General features: G+C 51.4%; 7 protein-coding genes across 7 annotated transcripts; 2 read left to right on the forward strand and 5 right to left on the reverse strand.

Moving 5' to 3' along the window:
* Positions 1–885: 885 nt before the first annotated feature.
* On the reverse strand, positions 886–1,720 carry AYO21_03800 (60S ribosomal protein L17; the record flags this gene model as incomplete). Its single annotated transcript, XM_022653774.1, has 3 exons — positions 886–1,232; positions 1,431–1,647; positions 1,718–1,720. The coding sequence occupies 3 exons, from the start codon at positions 1,718–1,720 to the stop codon at positions 886–888; spliced, it is 567 nt and encodes a 188-aa protein (XP_022514017.1).
* Positions 1,721–2,165: 445 nt separating this feature from the next.
* On the reverse strand, positions 2,166–4,804 carry AYO21_03801 (hypothetical protein; the record flags this gene model as incomplete). The annotated part of the gene is made up of 2 exons (XM_022653775.1): positions 2,166–4,477; positions 4,600–4,804. 2 exons carry the CDS (start codon positions 4,802–4,804, stop codon positions 2,166–2,168), a joined length of 2,517 nt encoding a protein of 838 aa, XP_022514018.1.
* A 355-nt stretch (positions 4,805–5,159) lies between these two features.
* On the reverse strand, positions 5,160–5,856 carry AYO21_03802 (hypothetical protein; the record flags this gene model as incomplete). Its single annotated transcript, XM_022653776.1, has 2 exons — positions 5,160–5,501; positions 5,569–5,856. 2 exons carry the CDS (start codon positions 5,854–5,856, stop codon positions 5,160–5,162), a joined length of 630 nt encoding a protein of 209 aa, XP_022514019.1.
* A 728-nt stretch (positions 5,857–6,584) lies between these two features.
* AYO21_03803 (hypothetical protein) lies at positions 6,585–11,737 on the forward strand (the record flags this gene model as incomplete). The annotated part of the gene is made up of 3 exons (XM_022653777.1): positions 6,585–6,630; positions 6,713–9,075; positions 9,914–11,737. 3 exons carry the CDS (start codon positions 6,585–6,587, stop codon positions 11,735–11,737), a joined length of 4,233 nt encoding a protein of 1,410 aa, XP_022514020.1.
* Positions 11,738–18,072: 6,335 nt separating this feature from the next.
* AYO21_03804 (hypothetical protein) lies at positions 18,073–18,840 on the reverse strand (the record flags this gene model as incomplete). Its single annotated transcript, XM_022653778.1, has 1 exon — positions 18,073–18,840. The coding sequence occupies one exon, from the start codon at positions 18,838–18,840 to the stop codon at positions 18,073–18,075; it is 768 nt and encodes a 255-aa protein (XP_022514021.1).
* Positions 18,841–20,129: 1,289 nt separating this feature from the next.
* AYO21_03805 (hypothetical protein) lies at positions 20,130–21,803 on the reverse strand (the record flags this gene model as incomplete). Its single annotated transcript, XM_022653779.1, has 1 exon — positions 20,130–21,803. The coding sequence occupies one exon, from the start codon at positions 21,801–21,803 to the stop codon at positions 20,130–20,132; it is 1,674 nt and encodes a 557-aa protein (XP_022514022.1).
* A 1,171-nt stretch (positions 21,804–22,974) lies between these two features.
* Positions 22,975–23,705, forward strand: AYO21_03806 (hypothetical protein; the record flags this gene model as incomplete). Its single annotated transcript, XM_022653780.1, has 3 exons — positions 22,975–23,239; positions 23,305–23,389; positions 23,444–23,705. 3 exons carry the CDS (start codon positions 22,975–22,977, stop codon positions 23,703–23,705), a joined length of 612 nt encoding a protein of 203 aa, XP_022514023.1.
* Between the last annotated feature and the right edge of the window lie 1,978 nt (positions 23,706–25,683).

Below are 25,683 nucleotides of genomic sequence, written 5' to 3' on the forward strand. Positions count from 1 at the left end.
GCTTTTGGAGAAAGTCAACATCAGACTGTGTATGGAATCTTATGGGCGACAGTTGCCCCAGTCCTTGGCTCTGCTGTACATCAATCTCTTATATAAAATTTGAATAGCATGGGTATGCTTGGTAAAGGCTGGCGGAATCCCCAAGAGGTTGGCTGGTGGACGACGCTTTATATGCCAGTATGGTTGAATGGACTGGTCGATCAAGAATTCCATAACGTGTAGAGAGGGTCGAGCGCAGAAGCTGGAAAATGTGAATGCAGGTCTTAGACGCTGTCATTTGTCCAAGCCTCGCGTACGAACCGAAGCGTGGAAACCGCAAACACATGATCCGGGACGAGCAGAGACAGGAAGAATGTTAGGGAAAATGTCAATCGATTCCACGTACTTAGCCACTGTTCAGCATCCTGGTTTTATCTGTGGATGCATGGCTGAAACTCAACGGGGTGTCGACGCCATCAAAGGTCACGCTTGTCAGAGGAGTATAACAGGTCAACTCCAGCACAAGACCTGAGGAAGAATAGACAACGTTGGTAACACGGAGACCTCATCGCGAGGGACAAGTTGAAGCACGAAGCACGGTGATCATGTTGAAACAGTATGGAATGAACCATGAATAGCCGCATTGTGATCAATGTTTTGTATTGTCGAAAGCACCGGCCACGGGTTTGCACAAGTACTTTTCTCATTCAGTCGCTTAGAGCAAAGCCTTCCGGCAAATCGAGACGACGAACGAGCGCATCTAGGGTCATTCCGAGCCGACCTATCGCTTCTTTTCCATGGACTCCCCAATGCACGAAGAAAGCCCCCTTCGTATCTGCTCACCGTCCCCCCATCAATCAACATTCGGAAGAGGAAAGAACACACTGAGCATTTTCATCAACCCCCTTATGCCGCCGTGATGGCCTTCTGTCTCCGAGCAGCTCGCTGTCTGGTGGACAATCTTGTTCCCTTGGCAACACCCAACTCCTCGGCCTTGGACACGGCCTCCTCAGCTTCCGTCAAGATCAACTCGATGTGGCATGGGTTGGACATGTACGGGTTGATACGGCCGTGGGCACGGTATGTGCGACGTCGCTGCTTCGGTGCTTGGTTGACTTGGATGTGTTTGACGATGAGTTTTGAGGTGTCCAGACCCTTGGTGTCGGCATTGGCCTCGGCGTTCTTGAGCAGACCCAACAGGAACTCAGCCGACTTGACAGGCCAGCGCGCTTTTGAGACACCGAATTGTTTGCCTACGGAGGACAAAAATGTTAGCAAAACTGCATTTAGGATTCGCGCCAGATCGCATAGCAGAAAATCGGTCGTTCATCTAAACTCGTCCCCATCATATTGTGAAAGTTGCGCCCCCAAGGCTCTCGACAGAGTGCGCTTGTAGGAACATTCTCCCAAGAGATGATCCACCATTCTCTTTGCTCTCAGGGTTGGCGTACCTTGTGCGGTCCGTCCAGTGCTACCGGCATATCTTCTCATTGGCACAGCCTCCTTGAGTTGTTTGACATTTTCGAGGTATTGGAGGGCGCGATCGAGTTTCCATCCGTTGATGGCTTGAGCAGTCTCACGGGTGTTTTTGAAACTGACTCGCAGATAACTGCCACGGCTTCGAGCCGAGCGGGCACTGGGAATTCGTTCGGCGGGGGCGTAGCGGACCTAGGTGGCAGAAGTCAGTCATCCGCATAGATTCATTTAATAGATTCATTCTGAGGCAAAGCGAACATACCATCTTGACGGGTGTGGGAGTGAATGAGATGGTCCTAGTTGTTGTTGTCGATTCTACCTCGAAAATGAAGGCCGCACACTACGGGGAAATTTTGGTTGTGGGAAATGCCAAGACTGCGATTCTGCGCACATTGAGAGGGATGTGCGAGGCAACTATTCCGAGTCTTCCTGTGTGACTCGCCTTGGCATGAAATGACGCTAAGCCGTTTTCAGCCTCCAATCCTTCACCTTTTTGACCTTTCGACGTACTCTGGTCCTTGTTCGCACTCCGGTCCCTCGGTTCTGATTCTTGATTGAAGCTCAACTTGATCGTACAGATCGTCCCTTATTCGCTGAGCAGACAGCCCTGTTCACACACAACAGAAGACTCTCTCACACAAGAAACACATATGGGTTAGCCCACAAGCATGCTCCGTCTCCCTCAATTTCCCTCCTTGTCTCTGCTACTGCTAATCCGCATCGGCTCGGGGATCGTAATCACCACCTTCTGTCTCTTCAGTTCCACCTCGAGCCAGCGGAATATGTCTGTACCAATCTTCATCATCTGAGATCTCCTCGTCCTCAACCGCTCTGGCCATGATCTGTGCCTTTGTCTTCTGCTTCTTTTGCTTCAGCACAGGGCGTTCAACTTCTTCGATCGTCTGGACCACTGCCGGGGCGTCTGCTGCATCGTACCAATATTCCGCTTCAGTCACAGAGGTCTCTCTTTCTTCGTCTTCCTCGTCTGTGGACACAAGGGCTGCCCCTGCCAATTGGCTGCCTTTACGCTTAATCGGCGTTGTCTGCGGCTCTGGAATCGCTCCGGCAATAGCATCCTCATATCCAGGATCGCCAGGCCTATACAATTTGCCGTTGATGACTTTTGAACCTGTCGGCCTTCCCCGCTTGGACTCGTTTACTTCGAAATCGGGGAAGTTGGAGGTGTATCTGGAGGCAATTGGGTCAAGCGAGAGTTGTTGGCCATTGAGAATTTTCAGATGCGTCCTCCAAAGTTCCAGAGTATCCTTATCCCGCGTTGTGTCGTATTTGCCGACCTCAAGTCCGTTTATCGTTTGTATATCCAATGCTTCAGCGCGAGTATCCGCCCAGTACCACAGCACAGAGCCCACATCGACCTCTCCCAATCGTTCATCTACCTGCGTACTGTAGACGCGACCATCTTCAATCCCTTTCAAGTCGTAATCCAGGGATGGTTTGATGCCACTTGTCTTACTCTTGGCAGACTTGTGTTGCAGCAATCCCGTCCAGAGCTGCACAGCTGCACCTTCGCACAGTCTTCCAAGAATTTGGTCGTGCGAAATCTCATATCGCTGATGAGCTTCGTGCAAGCGGTACCATGGACCGTAGAGCGCTGAACCTACTGGGCGGAAGACTGTCTTAATCTCGTCTTGAGACACCGCTTCAGCACCACCGGATTGGGAGCTGGCATCCTCAGGTTTGAGCTGGTGATGACGGCTTTGGTCAATAGTGTAGCCTTTGCCCACCAGGGTTATGTAGGATCTCGTCGATAGCAACGGTGAATCTGGGGCGACGTGCTCCGCCTTGATGTCGTCAAGATGAAGTCTGATTGATTCAACAACCAGCACATCAGTGCATCCTTTCCCCTTCTCACGTGGGGCGATTCTGACGGCATCTCCGACCGTGATTAGCTCAGGCCCTATGTAAATACCCTTGCAGCGAATGGTGGCGTAAGGCCAATCTCCCTTAAAGTACCATTTCTCCAGAAGTGAGATACTAGTCATACAAGTCAGAGCATGTTCGATTGATGGGTGCCACTGATTCCTCGGAGTTCCTCGGAGCAACATCTGCCAGTGACTCAAGGGTCGGATATTCCGTAAGGGGAGATAGCGGTATTGTTTGGACATTGTTTTATCCTCCTCATCATTAGGATCCGGAAATGTTTCCACTCGGAAGCCTCCGGTGTTAAGATTGTTCTGCTTAGAGGGAAGGTCTTGGATATCCGGAAAATCGATGGGTCCATCGGTTGCAATAGCAGACGGCACAGCCGTGATAACTCCACCTCTCCAGGTAGGAAAGCCGTGAAAACATTTCTGGGTAAAGGAATAGAACTTGTACTCCTGAGTTTTTTCATCGAGCATGAGGTAGTGCTCATGAAGGAAGATTGGACAAAATAACACAAGTTCTCCGACTCGGGGCACAAAGGCGTGTTGATGCTCGATCAAAGTCAAACTCCGCTGAACATGATCTATCCCAGCCCAGTCTTGAACATTTTGAGTCGTCCAGGAGTGCTCAGCTCTCCAGTCGATGGAGTTGGGTTCTCTAACGTCGTCCTCGATTCCGGTTGTGCCTCCTTTGCTGGCCTCTAGTCTCCTCAATTGGTCTTTAAACACATCTTCCGTCCCTTCTGCGTCCTGAGCGTACGGAGCTCCTGCGGCTTTGATATGGCGCTGCGGACGATTTGAAAAAGACCCAGTCGCACGACCAGCAATGGAAGTTGACCTTGACGAGGATTCGCTTTCAAGCTGGTTTTCCCTTGGGACGAGGAGCTGGTTTTCTGAGTGAATGCGGATTCGACGTTTAATCGGTTCCGCCTTGTAAGAGCCACAGAGTATGCATTCACAGATACCCTGCCTTCCCGACATCAACCAAAGGAAATGTGGCTGAAATCGAAGAATGGAATCGTAGTACTTGCCAGACCAATGGCCAAAGAGCCGCTTATAGGTCACGCCTGTCTTTCCATTCTGATCAATTTCGAACACGGCATAGCCACGGGGGAGGTGGTCGAGATAGTAGTTCAGACCTGTGTTCAATGTCAGAAGGGTTCAACATCCATTTCATTGGTGGTCACGGAGCAAGCACAATTCAACCATCTGACCCAATGACATTGTGAGGTTGAGTAGCAGACGCGACAACATTGCTTACCCGTTCGCTGGATGCCCATCTTCTCTGACCATGCTTTTGCCAGAGTGATCAAGTGCCGTTCTTCAGAACTAGGTCTGTAGGGTTTGGGAGGCCAGGTCCGTTGGTCCGCATCACTGTAGGGCTGGATAGGAAGGACCTGCCACTGACCCTTTCTACCGATTATCTCCCAAGAGGGGTCAGGGCGGGAGGCGTGTTTTCCTGACATCTTAGTAATGAATGAGAGAGAGGCAGGCAATAAAGTGCGAACAGAAAACCATGACGAATGAGAACGAGCGGTAATGAGGATGAAGAATTGTCTGGGGGGAAATGCCGTTTGAAGTGAAATGATAAATCAACCGTGCAGAGCGACTTTCAATGTTTGTTTACACGCGTCAGAAGTGCCTCACCCGCATCTATAAACATCTCTTCTTGAGGACAGAGACATTCTCAAAACTGTGTAGAGAAACTTGAAAATGAGAGTCTCGATTGACATGATTCACGAAACACGAAATATAGGGAAATTCACCTAGTTTGATTTACAAGCGATAAAACTTTACATGTACATATACAGCATACCATCGTTATTTCCCTCCCTCTGCTCCTGGTATCAAAGTCCGCTCCAGCTTGATCTGGAATCTCCGTCTACCCTTCGCAAGAAAACCATTGAGTCCGTCATTTTCCATGTCATAATATAGCTGCCATTGTCGCGTGGAGGTGTCTTCGACAGCCACAAAGGCCTCGCTTTCATCAAAAGTTATGCGTTGTTCGTCTTCTGTCCAATCCCACGGTCCGACATGGTGCTCTATACTGGCTGATTTATTGCCATATTTCAGCTCCATCGTATCTTTGTCCACGTATATCCAGTTCAACAGCGGAGGATCGTCTCGAACTTGGCTAACAAGGCCCATGGGAACGGGGACTCTCTAGAACAAAGCCATCAGTCTGGGAAATTCACATAGCACGACTTTGGGTTGATTTGGGGTCACTTACCTCGTTGTCTGGATACTCGATGTAGAACGCTTCGGCGACATATCCTTCTTTGCACGGATTCAAAGCTTCATGCGGCCCTATCCACACACGGTCATCTCTCAGAACGAGTCTCTTCTCGTGGATTTCACGTATCCGAGAGTTCTGGGCTTCACAGCTGACGTCGATGTAGAATTTTTGCATGCGCCTTGCATCCTTCTCGCGCTCCTTGTGCTTCTTCTGGCCATGAATAGCTTGAGCGACACCTGTGACGGTGGGAATCGAGGTGAGGATGAGAAGTCCGATGACCATGTTTCGGCAAGGGGCGCGGCTTCAAATGGGCAATGAGAGGCTTCTGAGAGTCTCTAAGTCATCAGTTAGACGTTCTTCGAGCATTTCGACCTTTGTGTCTCAAGTCTCGTTGTTGTTAAGAAACATCAAGGTGCACGCAGTCGCCACAATGTTGATGTGGAGGGGCGTCCGCATGTGCGTCAGTCATTGCCGCGTCACTTTCCCTCTGTCTCATTCGGCCCCAATTCCCCGCCACTGACCTGGCATCGCCCACTTTGCTATGCAACTATGGTCGCAATTCTCGCCCATGGTCATGGTGCTCTTGTCCCCAGTACATCCTTCCCTAGCCGAATTCGACACGCGCAGCGTCGCTAACCGATCTGGAACTTGGGCCGCGCGAGATGGCTGATCAACCGCAGGAGTCATCTCGGGACAACCTTCTCTACGTCGCAGAGAAGACCCTTTGGCACCTACAGTTTCTGAGTACCTGGGTGCAGGATGACTGGTCTACCTCACCTAGCAAAAGAACTCCCCATTCCCTCGGTCGAAGTTACAGCCCCTACTTTTGAGCAACATCATTCTGGTTTTGGTGTCCAATTTTGCAGACCTAGAATCTCCTGGCGGTTTTGTACCACAAACGACCATGTCTATGGTTGGGTCCAGACAGCCTATCAGCTTGAAATCCGTCCTGTAAGCGGCGGTGAGACTGAGTTATACCATGTCGACAGTTCGGTATCAGTACTCGTACCATGGCCTCCCCTTTGCAGCGCTTTGAAATCCAGGGAGCAACGGAAGGTTCGTGTCCGGTGCTATGGTATGTATGGTCAAGATGAAGGGAATACCTCGCGAAAGGTAATAGAACTCTCAAATTGGTCAGACTGGAGCATGGTCGAGGCTGCTCTGCTTGACAGCCATGACTGGGCGGCCAGCATGATCACAATCAAGGATTCTGTCCTCTTGAACGATAATGGATCAGCCCGTCCATTGATTTTTCGAAAACGGTTCTTCTTACCCTCCAACAGGACAATCAAAATGGCCCGACTATATGCCACCAGCCATGGAGTCTACTTTGCACGTCTCAATAACAAGTCAACCGGAGACGAATGTATGGCACCAGGTTGGCAGAGTTATAACAAGCGTCTCCACTATCAAGTTCATGATGTTGGGAGCCTCCTTCTGCCTGGTGTTGAAAACGTCCTTCTGCTCGATGTGGGACCTGGGTGGTTCGCATCAGCCTTGTCCTGGGTCTGTCGAAGATTTGTTTACGGCACCGAGCTTGGGATTCTGGCACAACTAGAAGTGCAATTCGACGGAACTGATGAGCCGTTCATTGTCTGTACTGACTCTTCCTGGACGGCCACCACTTCAGCTATTCTGAGTAGTGAGATCTACAATGGGGAAGTCTATAACCAGCAACGAGCCATAGAGATAGGTCGGGCACATGATGAGCTGTCCCTGGTCACATGGAGTGAGACAAGAGTCTCAAACATCGCTGTTGCACCTCTGACCTCGCCCAACGGGCCACCAGTACGAGTAACGGAACGCCTTCGACCGAAGTCATTTTCGAAATCTGCATCTGGTAAAACCATCATTGATTTCGGACAAAATATCGCCGGTCGACTGTGCATCAGGCGTCTCCTCAAGCCTGCGGGACACAAAGTCACATTCCGCCACGCAGAAGTAGTTGAAAACGACGAGCTGGGCACAGGTCCGTTGCGCACAGCGGAAGCGAAAGACACAGTGATATGTGCAGGAACAGTCTTGACAGACTGGCACCCCAACTTCACGTTTCATGGGTTTCGATTCGTCGAAGTATCGGGTTGGTCTGAACACGACGCTGAGACGCCCTTGACCAAGGACAGTGTCGTTGCGGAAGTGATGCATTCTGACATGCGAAGAACGGGTTGGTTCTCCTGCTCCAATGATGAGGTTAATCAACTACACAAAAACACGGTGTGGAGTATGAGGGGGAACTTCCTCAGCGTACCGACTGAATGTCCTTCTAGAGATGAGAGACTGGGATGGACAGGTGATTTGAATCTCTTTGCACCAACTGCCACCTTTCTCTATGATACTGGAGGGATTCTGGGAGATTGGCTACAGGATTTGTATGCCGATCAAATGGACAACCACAAGAACTGGAAGCAAGGAATGGTACCGCTCTATGTCCCAAATTGTCTGACAGGACTTGGCCCTGAAGATGACGGCTGGCATCACATGCAGAATGGAGTTTGGGGGGACGCCGCAGTCATGGTACCATTCCAGCTCTACATGATGACAAAAGATATCAATATTCTGTCGCGTCAATATGATAGCATGAAGCAGTACCTTGAAAAGGGTGTCCGGCGCGGTGAAGATGGTCTTTGGGATCCCTATCAATGGCAGTTTGGCGACTGGTTGGACCCCTCTGCGCCGCCCAATAACTCGGGAAGAGGTCGGACAGATGGTACCTTTGTCGCAGACTGTTTCCTGATTGAGTCGACGGAGAGAATGGCCTTCATCGCCGAAGAGCTTCAGAAATCGGACGATTTTTCTGACTTTAGTGCTGCTCACTCCCAGCTATTAATGGCTTTTCAAGCGAAATATGTGACACCAGCAGGACTTCTGGCCCCTGACACGCCCACAGCACATGCGCTCGCCATCGCCTTTGACCTCTTGCCTTCCGACGAGAGATCTCATTTCGTGGCCAGTGAACAAGCAACAGCCGCGCGCCTCTCCCGTGCCCTTCGCTCTGACGACTTCTGCATCTCAACCGGCTTTGTCGGCACCGCCTTTCTGCTCCCCAGCCTCACAAAGTCCTACCAGGACACGCTGGCTTACCAAATGCTTCTTTCACGATCCACTCCCTCATTGCTCTATCCAGTCCGCATGGGCGCAACGACAATATGGGAGCGTTGGGATAGTCTTAAGCCTGATGGCCATATCAACGAAGCCAGCATGACAAGTTTTAATCATCACGCGCTGGGGTCTGTCACAAGTTGGTTGCACGAGAGCGTTGGTGGGATCAAGGCCGACAGGCCTGGTTGGAAAAACATCCTGATTGAGCCGTGCGTTAATCGGATGCTCTCGTATGCTGAAATCATCTACGAGTCTGTCTATGGACGCATAGAATGTCGCTGGAAGCTGGATGGCAACACATTCAGCATGGACGTTACGGTGCCCCCAAACGCTCACGCCTGCATTGTTTTGCCTGAAGTGCGTGATAAACGAGCTCAAGGTTTGGAAGTTGATGGTTACTGGGTGGGTTCCGGGCGATATCATTTCAAAAGCGAGTATACACGAGCTGATCATCCTGTCGAACCCATCCTTCCTCCCTGGGGAAGGTCGAGTTTCTGATATCGACAGCTTGATCGTTCAGTCTGGGTTTCACAAGCTTCTGTGTCTGAACCTTTGTCAATGATACCACGCCGCCAAATTTAACGCGAGCACTCAGACTCAGCACACCGTCAATACCTAGAGCTACTAGTTTATCCCTGCACCTCTGGACATGCGCGGTGGCTTGTGACCTAGTAATACGGTCAGGGACTCGCCGCAAGCCTGCTAGATGTATAATTTGATAAATGAAGCATATTCGCCGAATACCTCGGGGCGTGAATCAAGCATCGTTGACATTTGAAGAGAGCGCTCTCGTACTCACAGGAATGCTGAAAAGTGGTAGAAGGGGACGAGGGTTGTTCGGTCCCGGAAAATATATACTCCGAGTTCTTGGCATCAAACCCAAAATCTCGCCGTCTTCGAAGCTTTTGATGCTTTGATCAGGACAAGCAAGTTTCAGAACCCACCACAACAGGCGTCAGTCTCACCCGTGTATCGCGACACCTCCTGTCTGTATTGAATAGGATTTAGTGGTTCCCAATCGTTCGGACAAGCCATGGATGCTCTCAAACTGCTATCCCGCTCAACAGGCCTGAAATCAAAAATTTCGAGACCGTCGCCACAAAATATCCCTTCTGCATCAGGACAAGCACCCATTCAGGATGCAACAGAGTCTATCGCTAGCCGAAAACGGAAGAGAGAGCCGGGTCAGGCAGATCGTGATGGTACCCATGCGACAACGTCTACACAACTGTCCGAACAGGAAATCCGCCAACTCCACAAGAAACACAAAATCAAGATTGTGGATTTGAACCGCTTCCGTTCCTTGGGTAGGTCGTCGGAGTCAAGAAAGGCGCAAAAAGAACAGTCGCGCGTCTTTCCTCAGCCGCTTACATCTTTCGACCAACTGCGTGCGACTTATGAAATCAACGCGACTCTGGCACGAAACATATCAGACCAGGCATATTTCGAGCCGACCGAGGTTCAAATCGCCACCCTTCCACTGCTATTAGAGGGTTTGGATGAACAACGAAATGCCGAGCCTGATCTCTTGACCATTGCGCCAACAGGAAGCGGCAAAACTCTTGCTTTCCTTATTCCATTAATCGAGAAGATTTCGAGGGCTCATCGACACTCTGGGCCCACTGTTGACAGACATATTCGTGCCATCATTCTGGCTCCTACAAAGGAATTGGTCTTCCAGATAGTCAACGAGGGGAGGAAATTGACAACCAAGACGGGTGTGACGATTACAGCAGCAAAGAAAGGGATGAGACTTTTTGAAGAATTAGCACCTTCAAGTGCAGAGGAGTCTGAAGAAGAGGCAGAGGCGGATCAAAGTGAGGATGAAAGCGGACCTGTCATGCGCTCGGCTCTCGTCAAGACCGACATTCTTGTCTCAACACCACTCAGCCTCGTACATCTTCTTTGTCCATCTTGGGAAGAAGACGGAGACTCATCTCCGCAATCTTTACCCGAAGTTGAAACCCTGATATTTGATGAGGCAGATGTTCTTCTTGATCCGCTCTTCCGATCTCAAACGCTTGCTGTTTGGTCTGCATGCACTTCACCTTCATTGAGGGTGAGCATGTGGTCGGCAACCATTGGAGCTAGTATCGAGGAGCTCGCGGTACAGACCATTTCGGACCGCCAAAGAAACCTCGAACTGTCTCGGAGTCAATATCCATTACTGATTCGGACCATTATCGGCTTGAAAGATACGAGCTTGCCAACAATTTCACATCGACTGGTATACACCGCGACAGAATCCGGAAAGCTCCTCGGCATGCGTCAACTACTTCATCCAGCACGGTCGATATCGACTTCGAAACGCCAAGGCACCGACACTGCGCCTCCCCGCCCACCATTTCTGGTCTTCACACAGACGGTCGACCGCGCGCAAGCATTGTACAACGAACTTCAATATGACATTCCAGCCCAGGCGGGTGGTTCATCCCGAGTGGCAGTACTCCATGCTTCTCTGTCACAGCGTGCCCGGGCATCTGTCATGGAAGGGTTTCGGCAAGGGAAAATATGGGTCTTGATCACTACGGACCTTCTGTCGCGTGGTGTGGATTTTCGAGGAGTCAACGTGGTCGTAAACTACGATATCCCGACCACTGTTGCCGGGTATGTGCATCGCGCAGGAAGGACGGGGAGAGGTGGGAGAGAAGGAGGTGTCTGTGTCAGCTTCTACACCAAAGAGGATATTCAATACGTGAAGGGCATAGCGAACGTGATTGCTGCCAGTCAGAAGACCAACAAGGACTCGCACGAGGCCGAAAATAAGGAGCTGGCTTCATCCACGACTTCGGGAATTCAGCCTTGGTTACTTCACGCTCTACCTAGCGTCTCTAAGTCAGCAAGGAAGGACCTCAGATTGCATGGTGTCAAGGCCCGTCGCGCTATTCATGCCGATGATGACGAGAAAACCAAAAGGATGAAGCGAAAGGCCAGGATTGGAACACAGAGCGGTTACGAGAGAAGGGAAACGAACCGCAAGCGGGACGCTGTCAAAGAAAGTCTACGAGCAAAGAGGCAGGTGCACAGTCCGCAGGAGAAGGGAGAATGGGCAGGCTTTGAGTGAGATTGCCATTAGGGGAATGTGTTGGGAAGAGTTGGCAATTGGCACGTTCCGGTGTCTTGGGCCGTAGACACGGACTTGTTTTGCGTACCACATTGTATCGAGTGGATTTCTTCTCGGTGGCCTAAATTCGCCCGATGTTCGGTCGATACTACTTGAGCCAGCTATGCAAACGAACACAGACAACAAGTTGTCGGTCATCAAGACCGGATATGGCACAAATGCGAGACAGCCGTGGTATGTCAATATCAAGCCTCGCGACACGTAATCACAACGCACGACTATCATAGCATTTTCGGTGCAGAGAACAGCTGATGTTCGAGGATCTAGAACGCTCTAGCTTTGGTCGAGACAACAGCCCTGCAGCAATGCAGTGTTAGGGGTGGCTTCGCCTGTGGCGCTGGTGGGACAGGTCCGATTGAGTACCTGTACGACTACCAAGTACTCGTCGAGTCATTGCAAGCCGAGATCAAAAGCCGACGTCGCTCCCTTGAGCCCTTGAACTCGTATGTGGCGGCATCGGAAACGACAACAAACGCCAAATCGTTCTGCCACACGGCATCCAAGATCCGAGCCGCAAGAGAAGAAGCCTCCCGTGCTCTCCACTTCATCAACGTCGAAATTTTCTTGTCCCACATGCAGCTCACCTCACACGTGCCTCCGGCCGGAAGAGCCCATGGCACCCTGACCAGACAACACCACTACGGAGTACGTGTATTCGAGTCATTTACCGAGTTTCCTTGCTTGAGTAGCCGTGTCAGAGCGAGTGCAATACTCCGAGCGGGTGGTTCCGTCGTCCCGTTGATTAGTGTTCCCGACAGATCTCTCGTGGTGTCGGTGGATCAGGTGGCATGCATGGGCATCACCTCAGCAAAAATGGCGTGGTCAGCGCCGCCAAATCTCGCATCGGAGAAACGTTGGCCATGAGGTCAATTCCAGGACAGAGGTCACCAAGGTCAGAAGCTGGCCTTGAAATCGGAATGCTCTCCGCGCGAAACACGGAACCAGGAGCGATCATGCTCATTTATCCTTGGATGCTGTATTGGACTTGCGGTACCGATCACCTTCGACAAAGCACAGCATTGAGTTGATCGTGGCTACTGCTGAGCATCTGACCTTTGCTCGAGTCAACAATGAATATGAGGTACGAGGTACTTCCGTGCCAACTCCGACAAGAAGCCCTGTGGCGTGAGTTGACCTGACCTACTCTGCTCTGACCTGACGCCTCCTTTTCCGGGACCATTGTGCGATGTGATGTGATCGGTACCGCTTCGCGATCTTATATCCTTGGATTATGACCTTGCGGAGCCAAACGGACTCGCGGCTCCGCGCAGCAATACTTTTCCTCGTCTTTGTCCTTGTCCTTTCCATGTCCGAAGTTTGGGCTGTTTTCCGTCACTGCCGAGTACAATTCAAGATACTCGGCGATATGTGCGCAATACCTACCATTCTGTAGACAACTTACTCGCGCGAGAGCTTGAAGCATACTGGAACATTTGTTCAAGTCCGTTCGATCTCCGCGAGCAATGCCAGTCTCGGTCAGGTTTCCGTTCTCCTTCTTATTGTCATTTGCACGTTTTACGCTTGGGCTTGTACATTTAATGGTAGTTACGATAGACCATGATAGTTTCCTACTCCTTCTTCACTGTAATTGTTCGCATCGTGAACTTGATCTCGAACTTGATCTCTTTGAAATAGACCTCCCCAGTGATATACAAGTACATACAAGAAGTCTATCGTGTTCAAGGATCGTATCATCCGCGTGACGACAAGTTACTTTGGTATCTCCGCCCGCTGATGCTCGGGGGATGTATACCATACCTCATGCGCGAGTGAGCGAGTACCTAAATTGAGTGAGTGCATGAGTGAGTGACAGCTCCGAAATACCGGAGCGACGCAGTAAATTCGGATCGTCTCTACTCTCATCTGGCCTACAAGTATAGGAGTATACAGTTCCTTGCGAAAAGCCAACGGCGTGAGAGAGCCTCGCATGGGCTTGGGGTACGGATGTAGGACATTTCTCGGAGACATCAGGTCCAGTTCAAGGGCAAGGCCAAAGACACGGACCGAGTACCCAGTACCAAGTACCCCCGTACCAAGCACAACTAACTACTGGTACTAAGGACCTAGCCAACTAGCATACAAGTATGTCTGGGCAAGCAGCAAACAGGTGACAATTGATAATGTACAAGTAATCGACGGCGGCCACATGCCGGGTTCTAGACCCGAGTCCATCTTGCTTATTCACTCGCGACCAAGTACCACAGTCCCTACTCGTTCGCGAGACAAGCCGTCGGTATACCTGTGTTTGTACTGGCTGACTGGGCTGTACTCACACTCGGAGGTAGGTACGTAAGCCCGGAAAGAGATTTCCGTCGACATCGTTCCCTCCCCCTATCGTTATTGCTTGCTGATTTAGGTAGATCTCGATTCGATTCAGATCTGACCACGTTTTGTCAGGCCTCAATCATCAGACATCAACATCAGCATCAGCAAAAATGCAGATTCCGCTTCCGCTCCCGCTTCAGCTTCAGCTGACAAACGCGGTCCTTTTTTTCGCTCACAACATCCCCGAAGTACCCTCAGAAGATGGATGGATCGAGCTTCGAGCAAAGTACGGAGTACGGAGTACGGAGAACGGAGTGACGAGATGAAAGAGACGGAATATTTTCCAGTATTCCATGGATCATCTGTCCGAGACTTGCTCGTCGAGTCGAGCAATGGTGTGACAAAGGGCACCACGGTTCCGCATACTTGTCCTTGGATACGACCGCTACCACTGCCCCTTCCGCTATCATTACTCGCACGGAGCGGAGGGTGTGCTCCGCTGTCCATAATCACCCATGCGGACGGGGTATACTCGGTACGGCATTGACTGAGTGTCGCCCTGGGCGGTCTAATATCGGATTGAGAATACCCACCACTCGAGCCCGAAGTCACACCACGCCTAGCAGGGCGAGCATCTTTACGGACAGAGTGAAAAATGTCGCGTCCTGCGAAGTTCGTCCGGATACTTGTCCTTGTACAGTAGGTCAAGTTGAATATTGCGTCGGACCTCTCCGAAGCATGTCCGTTCAGCGTCTCCCTGGCACGGAGGATTCCTCATCGCAGTCCTTGCGGAGAAGAGACGGAGCATCGTGCCGCGAAGAGGTTCGGAGCTGCTGGTAGGTGTTGTGAGACCTGTATGAGTTATTATTACCCCGTCTGCTCGTCAGTCACACTTTGAACCATGGATATCCCATTTCCGGCGACGGCACTCTTTGGTGTCTTGGACATTGAAAATGCGGCACATACTTACATGTCGGAATGAGTTACGGGAGATCGACCTCGACAAACACAAGAGCACGGCAATGGGTCAGTCCATGACCTGCAGCTGATGTGCTCAATGTCTTGCATGACGATTTTGTATCGGCGCGATGACGAAGATGCAACAATGGTAATGAGCTCGCTGGTAGGTATCGAGGCAGCTTGGACGCTTCGGAAACAACCCTGCCGTGACGAGTGATCACTACTCAAACTTGCGAAGTTGCGCATTGATATTCACTTGTCGACGACACACTGAGGAGGACACTCCTTCATCTAGATGTAACTAAGACTGTCGACTGCCAAATGGTTGTGGACGTGGACGTGGCGGTGTGGGTTTGCTCCGCAAGAACTATATCGATGGTTCTGTCTCGGTTGGCAATCCTTCCAAAGCACAAGAGTTGAGAAGGCGAACGACAGTACAGGTCACCATCAGAAGAGGCTTAGGGAATCGGGCTATGCCTAAATAAGTCTTCGGATCTCACTGGACACTTGCTTGCACAGTTTGACATTCTCTAGATATCGACCGTCGTTAGAGGTTGCAAGAGATTTTGCATTCGATAGAGATGCAGAACAGAAGCACCCGAGGAATCAGTCCCTTCCATCCACGACTTGGTTTCCTTTTCTTTTTCTTTTCGCAGTTCTCTTTTTTAGTGTCGAGTGACATCGGCCTACAGCATACGTACCAAACCCCACACTCCTCCTCCACGCTGCCTGCGTCTTTGTACTCGTATGGGGCACCTTCGTTAACCGAGTTCTTGGATGCAACTAGATAACTCGTAGACACTCGGATCTGGCTGGCCAGTTCTAGGTCGGTTAGCGCAGGCCTTTATGTAGGTAGCTGGGCTCAATTCTTGGTGGATAGCAGCCTGGAAAAGGAAGTCACTGGGCGGGACACTTGGGAATAGCAAATGGAGCCGGAATTCAGAGTCCGTCTCTTCTCCCCCTCTCCAGAATTTTCTGCATGCTCAGTGACCCACTGGTGGAAGAGACATTCTAGCGCTGGTGATGGGGTGGTGTTGGCGGGAGAAAAAGACAAAGCAGAAAAAGATAAAGAAAAAGAAAAAGAAAATTCACGATGAAGAAAAATTCGTTGTAGGCATGCGAAAGAAGAAAATTTGGTCGCTTGTAGGTAGACTTGCAGAGGGGGTTGGCTAGCCTGACGTGCCTGGACGGCCGCTAAACTAATCTCATCCGCGTCCTCGTCTGAGGGACTGCGATCCCTACAGGTGACTGACCCAAGCACTTACTGTAGCACCCGCAGCAAACCAAAAGCTCAGTGAGCGACCGCCCCTCCAGCGGAGCCCACAGCACCTCCGCAGGGGCCTACCCACTCTGCCTTGACTAAATACCTCCGTGTCGGCGTACTGCAGGCTAAAAGGTTACCTACAAGTAGTCAGCTAGCTGCGCTTGCTCCGTACCTAGGTACGCTTAGGCTTCTCAGAGACACGGCTGGTAACGCTGGTGCCGCTGCTGCGGGGCATGTAGGTCATCGTCGGCTACTTCTTAGGTACATATCTAGGCTCACTAGGCCTCCCAAGCAGCGCTTGAATCTGGCACAGAGTACTCTTGGTACCGAGTAGGTACATACGAATACGAAAAAGCAACTTCTTAACAAATAGCGGGATCTGGTGGTGCTGCGCATGCAACTCTACGAATAACATGTTCCCTGCTCAAAATGCACTTTTTCTTCCCTTTGGTCATGTGGAATCCATAGTCACGATGCTAGCTGGACCTAAGAATCTGTCTTCTTTCCTGTCCAGATTGCTTGTGCTACCATCTGTCTCGAATACACTGCGAGGGGCGCATGCACACAAATGGTTCAACCGTCAATTGACGCCTGTTGATCCATACCTACCCCAAGTGTCCTTGTCCCTTGTCCTTGTCCTTGTCCTACCTACCTACATGTGAAAGTGATACGAGGGGTTCAACCCCGGATACCACCGCCGCGGGGCCTCTACCGACTTCTTCGATCTCTCTCCCGAGATAGCCCTACCCAACGTAGCGCATGTCACACCACGACCGGAACAGTTTTTCTCCAATTCTTTTTCGCGCGGAGAATGATTTACTTACACATGACATGCACGGACAAATAAACAAGTATTAAGTACGTGGTATAGCAAGGAAAGAGAAAGATGGAATTAATGTCGTCATCAAATCGTATCACACTACTTGTGCGAGCATGAGCATGAGCACGATACAAGAACATGGACAAGGAAGGAGACAACCCGGTAATGCGACCCGGGTATTCTCGATTCTTGCTACCCATACCAGCTGGACGTCTTCTTGTGGCATGCCATGCCATGTGACTGCCGCCGAGAGGCATCATCGTCCTCGTCCTCGTCCTCGTAGCATCAGACTACCTATACCTGTCCTCGGTGCTTGTTCCGCCGAGAGGAATCTCCCAAGGATATACCAAGTCCTTGTACGGTAGTTCGTCTATTCTCGTCGTCGTGACCGTCTTCGTCTTCGGGCGGAGGAGGGATCCCCATTAAACTGCGCACACGCATACCATGGGCAAGTGCCGCTGACCTGTAGCTGTACTCACCCTACCAGATCCACTTCAAGAACCCTGACCTCTCGTGCCCTCCCTGAACATGACTACAAGTCCTTGTACTTGGGCCTCAACACGGAAAGGACGAAGCTTATCCCTCTCCTTCTCCTTCGGGTCGCGATCGCAACCTCGCCGTCGTCGATCTAGACCCCCATCCCCATCCTGTGATCAATGCTCGCTTGCGTACCGCAAGGTCGTTCTTCTCCGGCTGGCTTTCGTTAGACATCTATTTGTACTCGGTACTTGTATTCGTCTCGGTCAAGTAGTCAAGCGTACGAGACAACGTGATGAAAAACATCCAAAAACCGTGGGATGAATGGTAGGAGAACAGCGGAGAACAATCAGCACGTGCTTGAATCGTATGCTTCATCATATATCTGTATCTCATTAAGCCCTGTTCAGCTCTGATATCGTATCACGCCATCTCGTCGTCGGCTGGCCTCGAAGCTTCTTCGCATCCGTGGCCTCGCCTCGCCCAGCCTCAGCTGGTCCTTTTCCTCATCCTCGGTGACTTCCTCACCGCAGCCACAGAGCCACTCCTTTCCTTCTCTATCCGTCCCGAGCTCGTCCCCGTTCCGCACAACCCCAGTCCAGAAACACCGCATAACGAATCACTCCGTCCTTTCGAGGAACTGTACGCCTTGAGGACCGCCGTCTCCAGCGGCAACGAAGACGGGTGGCACTCTTCGATGAGCATGGCCAGGTCCGGTGCCCGGGTCGCCAGGCATTGTAGTCGCACCAGTGCCTGCCGCTGCCGTCGACGCATCGTATATGATGATAATGCCTGTGCTTCGAGAGACAACGAGGGCCGAGGTGAGGATGTAGCCACCATCGTGTCTGACATTGAAAGATCCCACAGTGTCGGGTCGACTTCAGTAGATTCGTACGACAATTCCGACACCGTCGTAGCGGGTGTATCTGGTCCTTCACAGTATCCTTCATCATCCAGCGTCGTAGAGTCCGAGGGCGAAGCCATGTCACTGGGGGGTGGTGAGGGGGAATGCATCTCGGTGTCGGTCAGCGCGTGGGACTGCAGCTGGGCTGTCAACGAGGTGATAGAGGGATGGCGAGGCGCTGATCTATAGGCGTCAAAGCGAGAGTCTCGGCGAGGGGCAGGCCCTTGTGAGGAATGCGGTGATGAACATCGCGAGGTAAAAGGAGAGATCTCTGCCGACGTACACTCTTCAATGTTGAAGGTGAGCGAGCTTGGGTGCGGGGATGATCCGAAGGAAAAGTTCTCGTTGAACATGTTGGACTGATATCGAGTATATGGACGGCGCAGGTACGATACCGATCACCGCAACGGTAGCGGATTTGTGAGCAACAAGAGAATGGAATTGCTCTCCAAGATCGTAGAGAGCACTGACGACGGCCAGGCGAAGGTGGTCAATGTACTTGTATGGTAGTGTCTGGTGTGACTGAGGTGGATTTCGCCGCTCGGCGGGCTTTAGGCTTCAGGCTTCAGGTCCCTCGTCTCTCGTCCCAATAAACTCTGTCCAGAAGAAGCCGCAACGGAATCAAGTGAACCGTGGGGTAAGTCTTAAATGTTGAGCATGAGGACTCCAAAACTTTGCCCTTTCCATCCGAGGCTTTTAAGGTAGTGGCACTGCGTGAGACTGAAGTATTGCCCTCCGCCGCGATGCCGGACTGAGGGGAGATGTTGTCGCAAATCGGATACGCGCTCTGGACTGGGGTAACCACAGGGTGGATCGAGGTGGTGAAAATCCAAGGGCCCCCTTGAGAGCCACCTTGGAGTGGATTTGTTCGCTAAAACTCGTGGGTGCCATCGTGCCTTGAGCGAAAGAAGGACCGAAGCTTCAATCGACCCAAGGTTGCGTGCCTCTTTGGTGGCCTCTTTGGTGCCCCTCCGCCTAATACGCCTAATCGAAGGGGCGATCGGATGGCACGTTTCCGTGTGCGGCAAGTCTTAGACCAGGTGTGGTCTGAATGCATCAAAGGGGGCCCGCCAACCCACTTCATGACAGGAAGAGGCGTGCCTTGTCACCTCGTCTGCGACTCCAAATACGAGTTTGTCCGCTCGGCCCTGGCCCCTGGTCCATTTTGCCATTCTGTGATTTTGCTTTGCCGAGTGCCCGCTAGAAGCGCCCAGACGGGCCAAACAGCCCCAACTAGGCGTCGGCATGCCACAAGGGGGAGTGTTGCCCAAGACTCCGCCTAAGCAGATCCTTCACCTTGCCTGGAGGTGCCTTGTGGTGCCTGTGGTGCGGGTTGCGACGTTGTGCCGTCATCGTTCATTCTCGACCCTTGTAAGGTGATCAGCTGAAAATCATTTCCCTGCTGTCGCTATCTTTTGCTCTCGGTTGTCGATAACGGTTCCGTCTAACTGGTCCCTGCAGGATGTTCCTTGTTGCGGCAAAGTCATCGGTGGCAACAAAAGGCGCTGGAGCCGTGTTTGTTTTATCGTCAAATTGCCACCTCGTTGTAACTGTGTGTCTGTGGTGCCATTGCCGTAGGGCAAGCCAAGGTCTACACGCAATCTCGGCGCGCTCTCGGCTCGAGAACAGATAGATGCTGCCGTCACCATATCATTGGTATCTGGTAATTCACCAGGAAGCAAATCCACGTGATGGAATTTGCCGTGTACATTGGACTACAATACATCCGTTTGTCCAGTCCCAGTGGACCCCATTTTACGTGTATGCTGAATGGCGTCTCCCGGCCCAGAGATGCGCTCAATTCGGCCATTTGATGTGCGTTGGTTTGAGAAAGGTGTCCGTTGATGTATTCTTTGGTGGAATAGAGCAGAGGTGAAACGTTGCAGATCTCAAAACAGGTGTCGTCAAGCGGAGATTTGCCTAAAAGGAAGAAGTCCGAATAGAGCTCCTGCAAGTCGCTCATAAACTCGTCCAACACGTCGTCCACGGTGCTGCTGGTTGTCGATGTGTGAGATGCATTCGACCTTGCAACCGGGCTCATCTTCGGCTTCGAGCTGGATGTGTTTCTGGGCGACGATCTTCTGCTCCTTTCCTCATTCGCCAAATTCAGCCAAATATCCTCCGACATCTCGTCGTGCTTGGGTGGTCTTGTCGCCGTATCCCGGTCGTTGGGTAACATGCAACCACCAAGGAGATCTTCGGCAGAGAGTTTGTAGCTGCGCCCGACCCAACTCAGGTCTCTCCGATCTTGCAATGGTGTTTGCACTCCACTGTCTATTGTGGACGTTTCGAGCTCATGGTCGAGTTCAGGAAGTGACGCCGTGTCATTAATGAATTGCGTGACATCAATCAGGCAAGCTAGCATGAAACGGCTGCGGCCACTGCTGGGAATGATCAGGGGTGTGAACAACACAAGATGTGTGACTGGGTCCCCTGCTGCATCTTGACCGGTCACAATGTCCATTGAAGCACCTTCGCATTCACAGTTGTTCAGGAAGAAGTGTTCGCCCACGTCGAAGATATAGCGAAGTTCTTTGGATGTGGCGACAACGGGAAGTCCGGTCACCGCGGTGTCGAGGATACAAAATGATTTGAAGTGCTCTACCAATCTGAGGCCGGTTGGGTCGTCGGTGTGGTTTCCTGAGTCCGCTACGGAGACAGAACTTGTTGTAGGTGAGTGCAGCCACGAGACATGCTTGGTTCGAGCCCTGGCCGCCGGTGCTGGGGGCTTCTTATATGAAGCCGCACCCGCTTTCGACGGGACAAGCGACTCACGCGACTCCTGGATTCTCAAAGTTGAGGCACTGGAAACAGTCGATAGGGTCGAGAAACTGGCCATACTCGCCTGCCGACTCGTAACCGATAGCAACGAGGGCGACATGGCCTCGTGGACAGTTCTTTGGGGTCCCGTGAGTGGCTGAAGGTAAGATTTATGGAGGTTGAATTGGCTGAGGCTCGTGGCTGGAAGTAGTGACTGTCGTCCATGTCGTCTGCGAGGCGACACATGGATGGAGGAATCAAATCGATTTGGAATGGTGTGCGAAACGGTGAACTCTTCCAGGCTAGGTCGACTCCCGGGAGGTTCGAGTGAGGAGAATGTGACCGTCGACGGGAAAAAGGACGCCGATGACTCTCCCCGACGCAATATACCAGAACCGAGAGTGGGTGTACCAGCTGGCGGTTCGGGAGATTTCCGTAGAGTTCGGAGAAAGACATCTTTGAGACCCTGCTTCAGCGATCGCCGTGGAGGATTCGGTGGAGGGTGTGGAGGAGGTTGAGGCGGTTGAGACGATGCTTGCCGATGTTTACCCACCATGATGTGAGCTCGTCGTTGCCTCTGATGTTGTCGTTGACCTGTTCAGGTTGGCAGGTGAGCGACCGGCGTTCGGATTTTCTATTCTTGCGGACAGCGACTGCGTTGACCGAGATCCAACCAAGTAAGACTTGGGGTGAATGTGAGAAGAGTCTGATGACAACTCAATGGAAGAGGATCAACAGTGATGACCTAGCACACACGGCGACAAGCAGATACCCGTGTTCAATCCTACGCCATCTCACAAGCTGAGAAGCGCCCGGCAGAAAAAGGACAAAGAAGCCACCACCCAGGCATGAATACCAGAACGCCAACCAAAAAACCTCTCAGATCCTATTGCAAAATGGAGAATGTCTTCTGTGACGGCCGTTGTCTACATGATGAGCATGGTTTGAAGAGGTGTTCTACAAGAAGAAAGAATTGTCACATTACAAGTTCATGATGGACGAACTTTTGCGATCTGCTGCAGGGGCTCGGGGGCTCAAGGCACATTGGTTCCCGGGGAACTCGGCTGGGTGGACTTAGGGCCCAAGCAGCCTGTTTCAGGTTTAGCAGGAGATCCAAAATGTCGGGAATTGTTTGCTAAGGGGGGCGGGACTGTGAGGGTATGACGAGAGGACATGCATCAAAAGTGAGGCTGGGGAGCCAATACGGAGCATTGGGCAGGACTCTTGTGCTAGATCTGGGTTCAAATCTGGTGGCATAAAGTGAGGCTTGTGGGGAATGGGAGGTAAGGATTGTGAGTGACAAGGTCCATGTCTCAGGCAGAGCTTTCATGATCATTTCGACCAGATGGATGATAACAATACACAGTTATTGGTTAGACTGTGATATACTGGATGTTCACAACTTGAATCTAACCCGGTCGACAATGGCCTCTTCAGATTACTCCGTTGTTAAAATGTATATGCGATTCAAGAGGTTGATAGAGGAGAGTTTTTCCGGCCAGGTACCAGGCGGCCCGTCGGACCAATCATCAGCTCGCATCGTCCGAAATTTTCCGGTCCATTGAATTGGGATTTTGGCCTCCGAACAGCTTTGGCTCTTTTTTCACTCTCAGTTCCGTTTGACCACCGCAACTCAACACAATCACCACTGCTTGAGAGGGTGTGCCGCCGTTCTTACCCAAACCCTTCTCTTCACTCTTGAAGCTCCATCAGGAGCTCTAGTCGCCATGTCGGCCGTTCCCACCTCTCGCGCCCTTCTCCGGCAGTCCAGATCCCTCCTGCGACGAAACAATTTCAGACAAGCTTCCACCACCTCAGAAGCCGCCGCGAAGGCGCAAGAAAGCTCAAAGCAGGCCGTGTCAAAGGCTTCAGAAGGTTTGAGCCGCGTCTCGAGCTCTGCGGGCTCTGCAATTTCCAAAGTCGGCTCCTCTGCGTACAGCGCCCTAAGCAGAGTTGGTGGAAGAACAGGGAGAGTTATTGCCTTTGTCGAATGTATGCTACAAGATCCTCTCCAGGAAATATTGGGGCACCTGTTAACTTGGCTAACTTGGCTGCAGCGTTAATACCACCCACGATCTACTACTCTCGTGTCGGATGGGAGGTCGCACGGATCGTCTTCAAGAATCAACAGATGGCTCCTCCGTAAGTCTGATTGGGATCCGATATCATCTACAGCTTCTGACCTGTTATTTCCAGCTCTGTGGCTCAGTTTCAATCCTATTTCCAACCTCTGATTAATGTCTTCCGGAACCCTACGTCCATCACGTCAAGCGCAAGCTCTGTTTTCAAAACTCTCAATCCGGACGCTGCCCTGAACACCATTCGCACTGCAAACCGCAGCCAACTGACCGCGGGTGGAATTGTCTTGGCTCAGGTGTTGGGTTTCTTTACTGTTGGTGAAATGATTGGAAGATGGAAGCTGGTCGGATACCACGGCGAGCCGCATCACGAACATTAAGAGAAGGTTCCCAAAATGACCGACTGCCAAACGCTTGTTTGATGGCTGTGCATTGTAATCTTAGGAGTTTGTCACACGAAAAGACAGGTCAATACATACTTTTAGGCCAATACTCTGCTTGGGCTTGTTTTGGTATCTCTGTTGTGGTTGAAGGACCAGCGATTAGCAAAAGGCTTCATATCCCTTCAGCGGCAATCTGTCTTTCAGTCTCGCTCTGCAGAACATGTTTGGCAGATTCTACTACCACACGGCAACAATGGATCGGATGGTCACCAAATGTCATTGTGAATCGCGAGATGATGGCCTACGAAGCAAGCTAGAGTCATCACCTGCACTACAACCTGTTCTCAATCCAAGTCTTGCGTCCTACCTCGCTTGTCATTCCTACTCAGATTCTTCAGGCGGTCTCTGATGGGGTAAAGACTTGTAAATCGTGCCTTAGATATTCATCATCTGCAACATATGGCAACCTTTATTCCGTTCCGGGACTATCGACGGAATAAGAGAAGAGCCAGCACCAACTCGAGGGTTCCATTTCTTTCTCATGCTTGATCAAGATTGATTTGCTTTGCCGCCAGAATTTGTGGAACACAGACGGTACTGTTTTCACTCGATCCAGTCCCCCAGACATATAAATCTGAAGCCTCTGACTGACAAGTCCTGGAGAAGGAGAGGGCTGTTCGAAATCGAAACTCGACTGCCCGCGCCGTACCTGCCCTCCTGATATCTTGCAATAACTAGCAAGATGGCTCGAGGATGTGTTGAAGGCTGGATATGGCACGACATTTACGTCCCACACGAGGCACCTCGCATCGTTCCCGAGCGCAGTCAGCCCGCACCCTCGCAATGCGGACTCTTTCGTCGCTCTGTTCACGCCTGCAACCCTCGCGCCCCCCGAAGTCAGTCAAGAAACGTGGGACAAAGGAAGGGGTTCCTCGTCGCGTATGATCACCGAACACGGTTCGTGGCAACCTTTTCGCCTGCGCCGGAGGGAATGAGTTGGAGAGACGCATGCTACACGTCCTGAAAGACCATTGACTTCACTACATCTAGACCCCGACGACGAAGCAACGGATGGCTCCTATCTCTAGCTATCCTGCAGCAGACTCTAGCGCAGATGACCAGCTGTTTCGCCTGTTCAGCTCGCTCACTCAGAAAGATGCCATACACCTTTTGTTACTACTCACGGAGGCTTGCCCGTTTGTTGCACCCAAGTACACCCGACTCCGTCCAGCCCATGGGCAGTGAGCCTCGAGAGCACCGAAGCATATCCAGCATGAACTTGCCGGCTGCACCTGACCTTTGTTCTCAATATTCGGCTGATCTAACGAGACCCTGGTCCGAATAAATTTCATCTACTGGCCATACACCCCTGATTGTGCATGGCCGGGAAAATTGGTGCAGGGATCTTATCAAGAGGAAGCGAGACTCGCTAGGACACGAATTGTTCTAGAACATATTGTGAGCAGCTTGCCTCGAAGGAGTTCTAAAGGGAAGAAAGTATGTGTCTCTATATTCGTGCTTATCATTTCAGCCTCGGGGCCAAGAACGAGCCTTCGTCTGTAACGCGCTACTGCGACCAGGAGGCACCTTGTGCTCGTACAAGCTAATATGTAACATGAAGATTCGCCAATCGCATAGCGCCTGATATCGCCATGCAACGGGAAAAGTGTGACCAATCGCAAAAGGTACGAGTAGGTCAGCTGGCCCCAGGAACAGCCTGGGGAGGAACACTTCTCTGTGGCTTGAGGCTCGAGATCCGCACGGCATCCTTGATCCGACCGACACAAGGATCTCTACGGCAGACACAACAGTGTTTGATAGTGTCGAATAGGACTTCCAAGACCCAATCGACCGATGTAGTATGGACCGCAAATCTTCTCCCTTCCCCACCAATCATTTCCAACCGTGTCAGGCGCACGTCTTGATTCATTCTCTATATACGACCTCTGCTAAGGCTAATTGAAGGCTGCAAGCA

Source organism: Fonsecaea monophora (genome assembly GCF_001642475.1).
Source record: "Fonsecaea monophora strain CBS 269.37 chromosome Unknown Scaff19, whole genome shotgun sequence".
Classification (NCBI taxonomy): Eukaryota; Fungi; Ascomycota; class Eurotiomycetes; order Chaetothyriales; family Herpotrichiellaceae; genus Fonsecaea; species Fonsecaea monophora.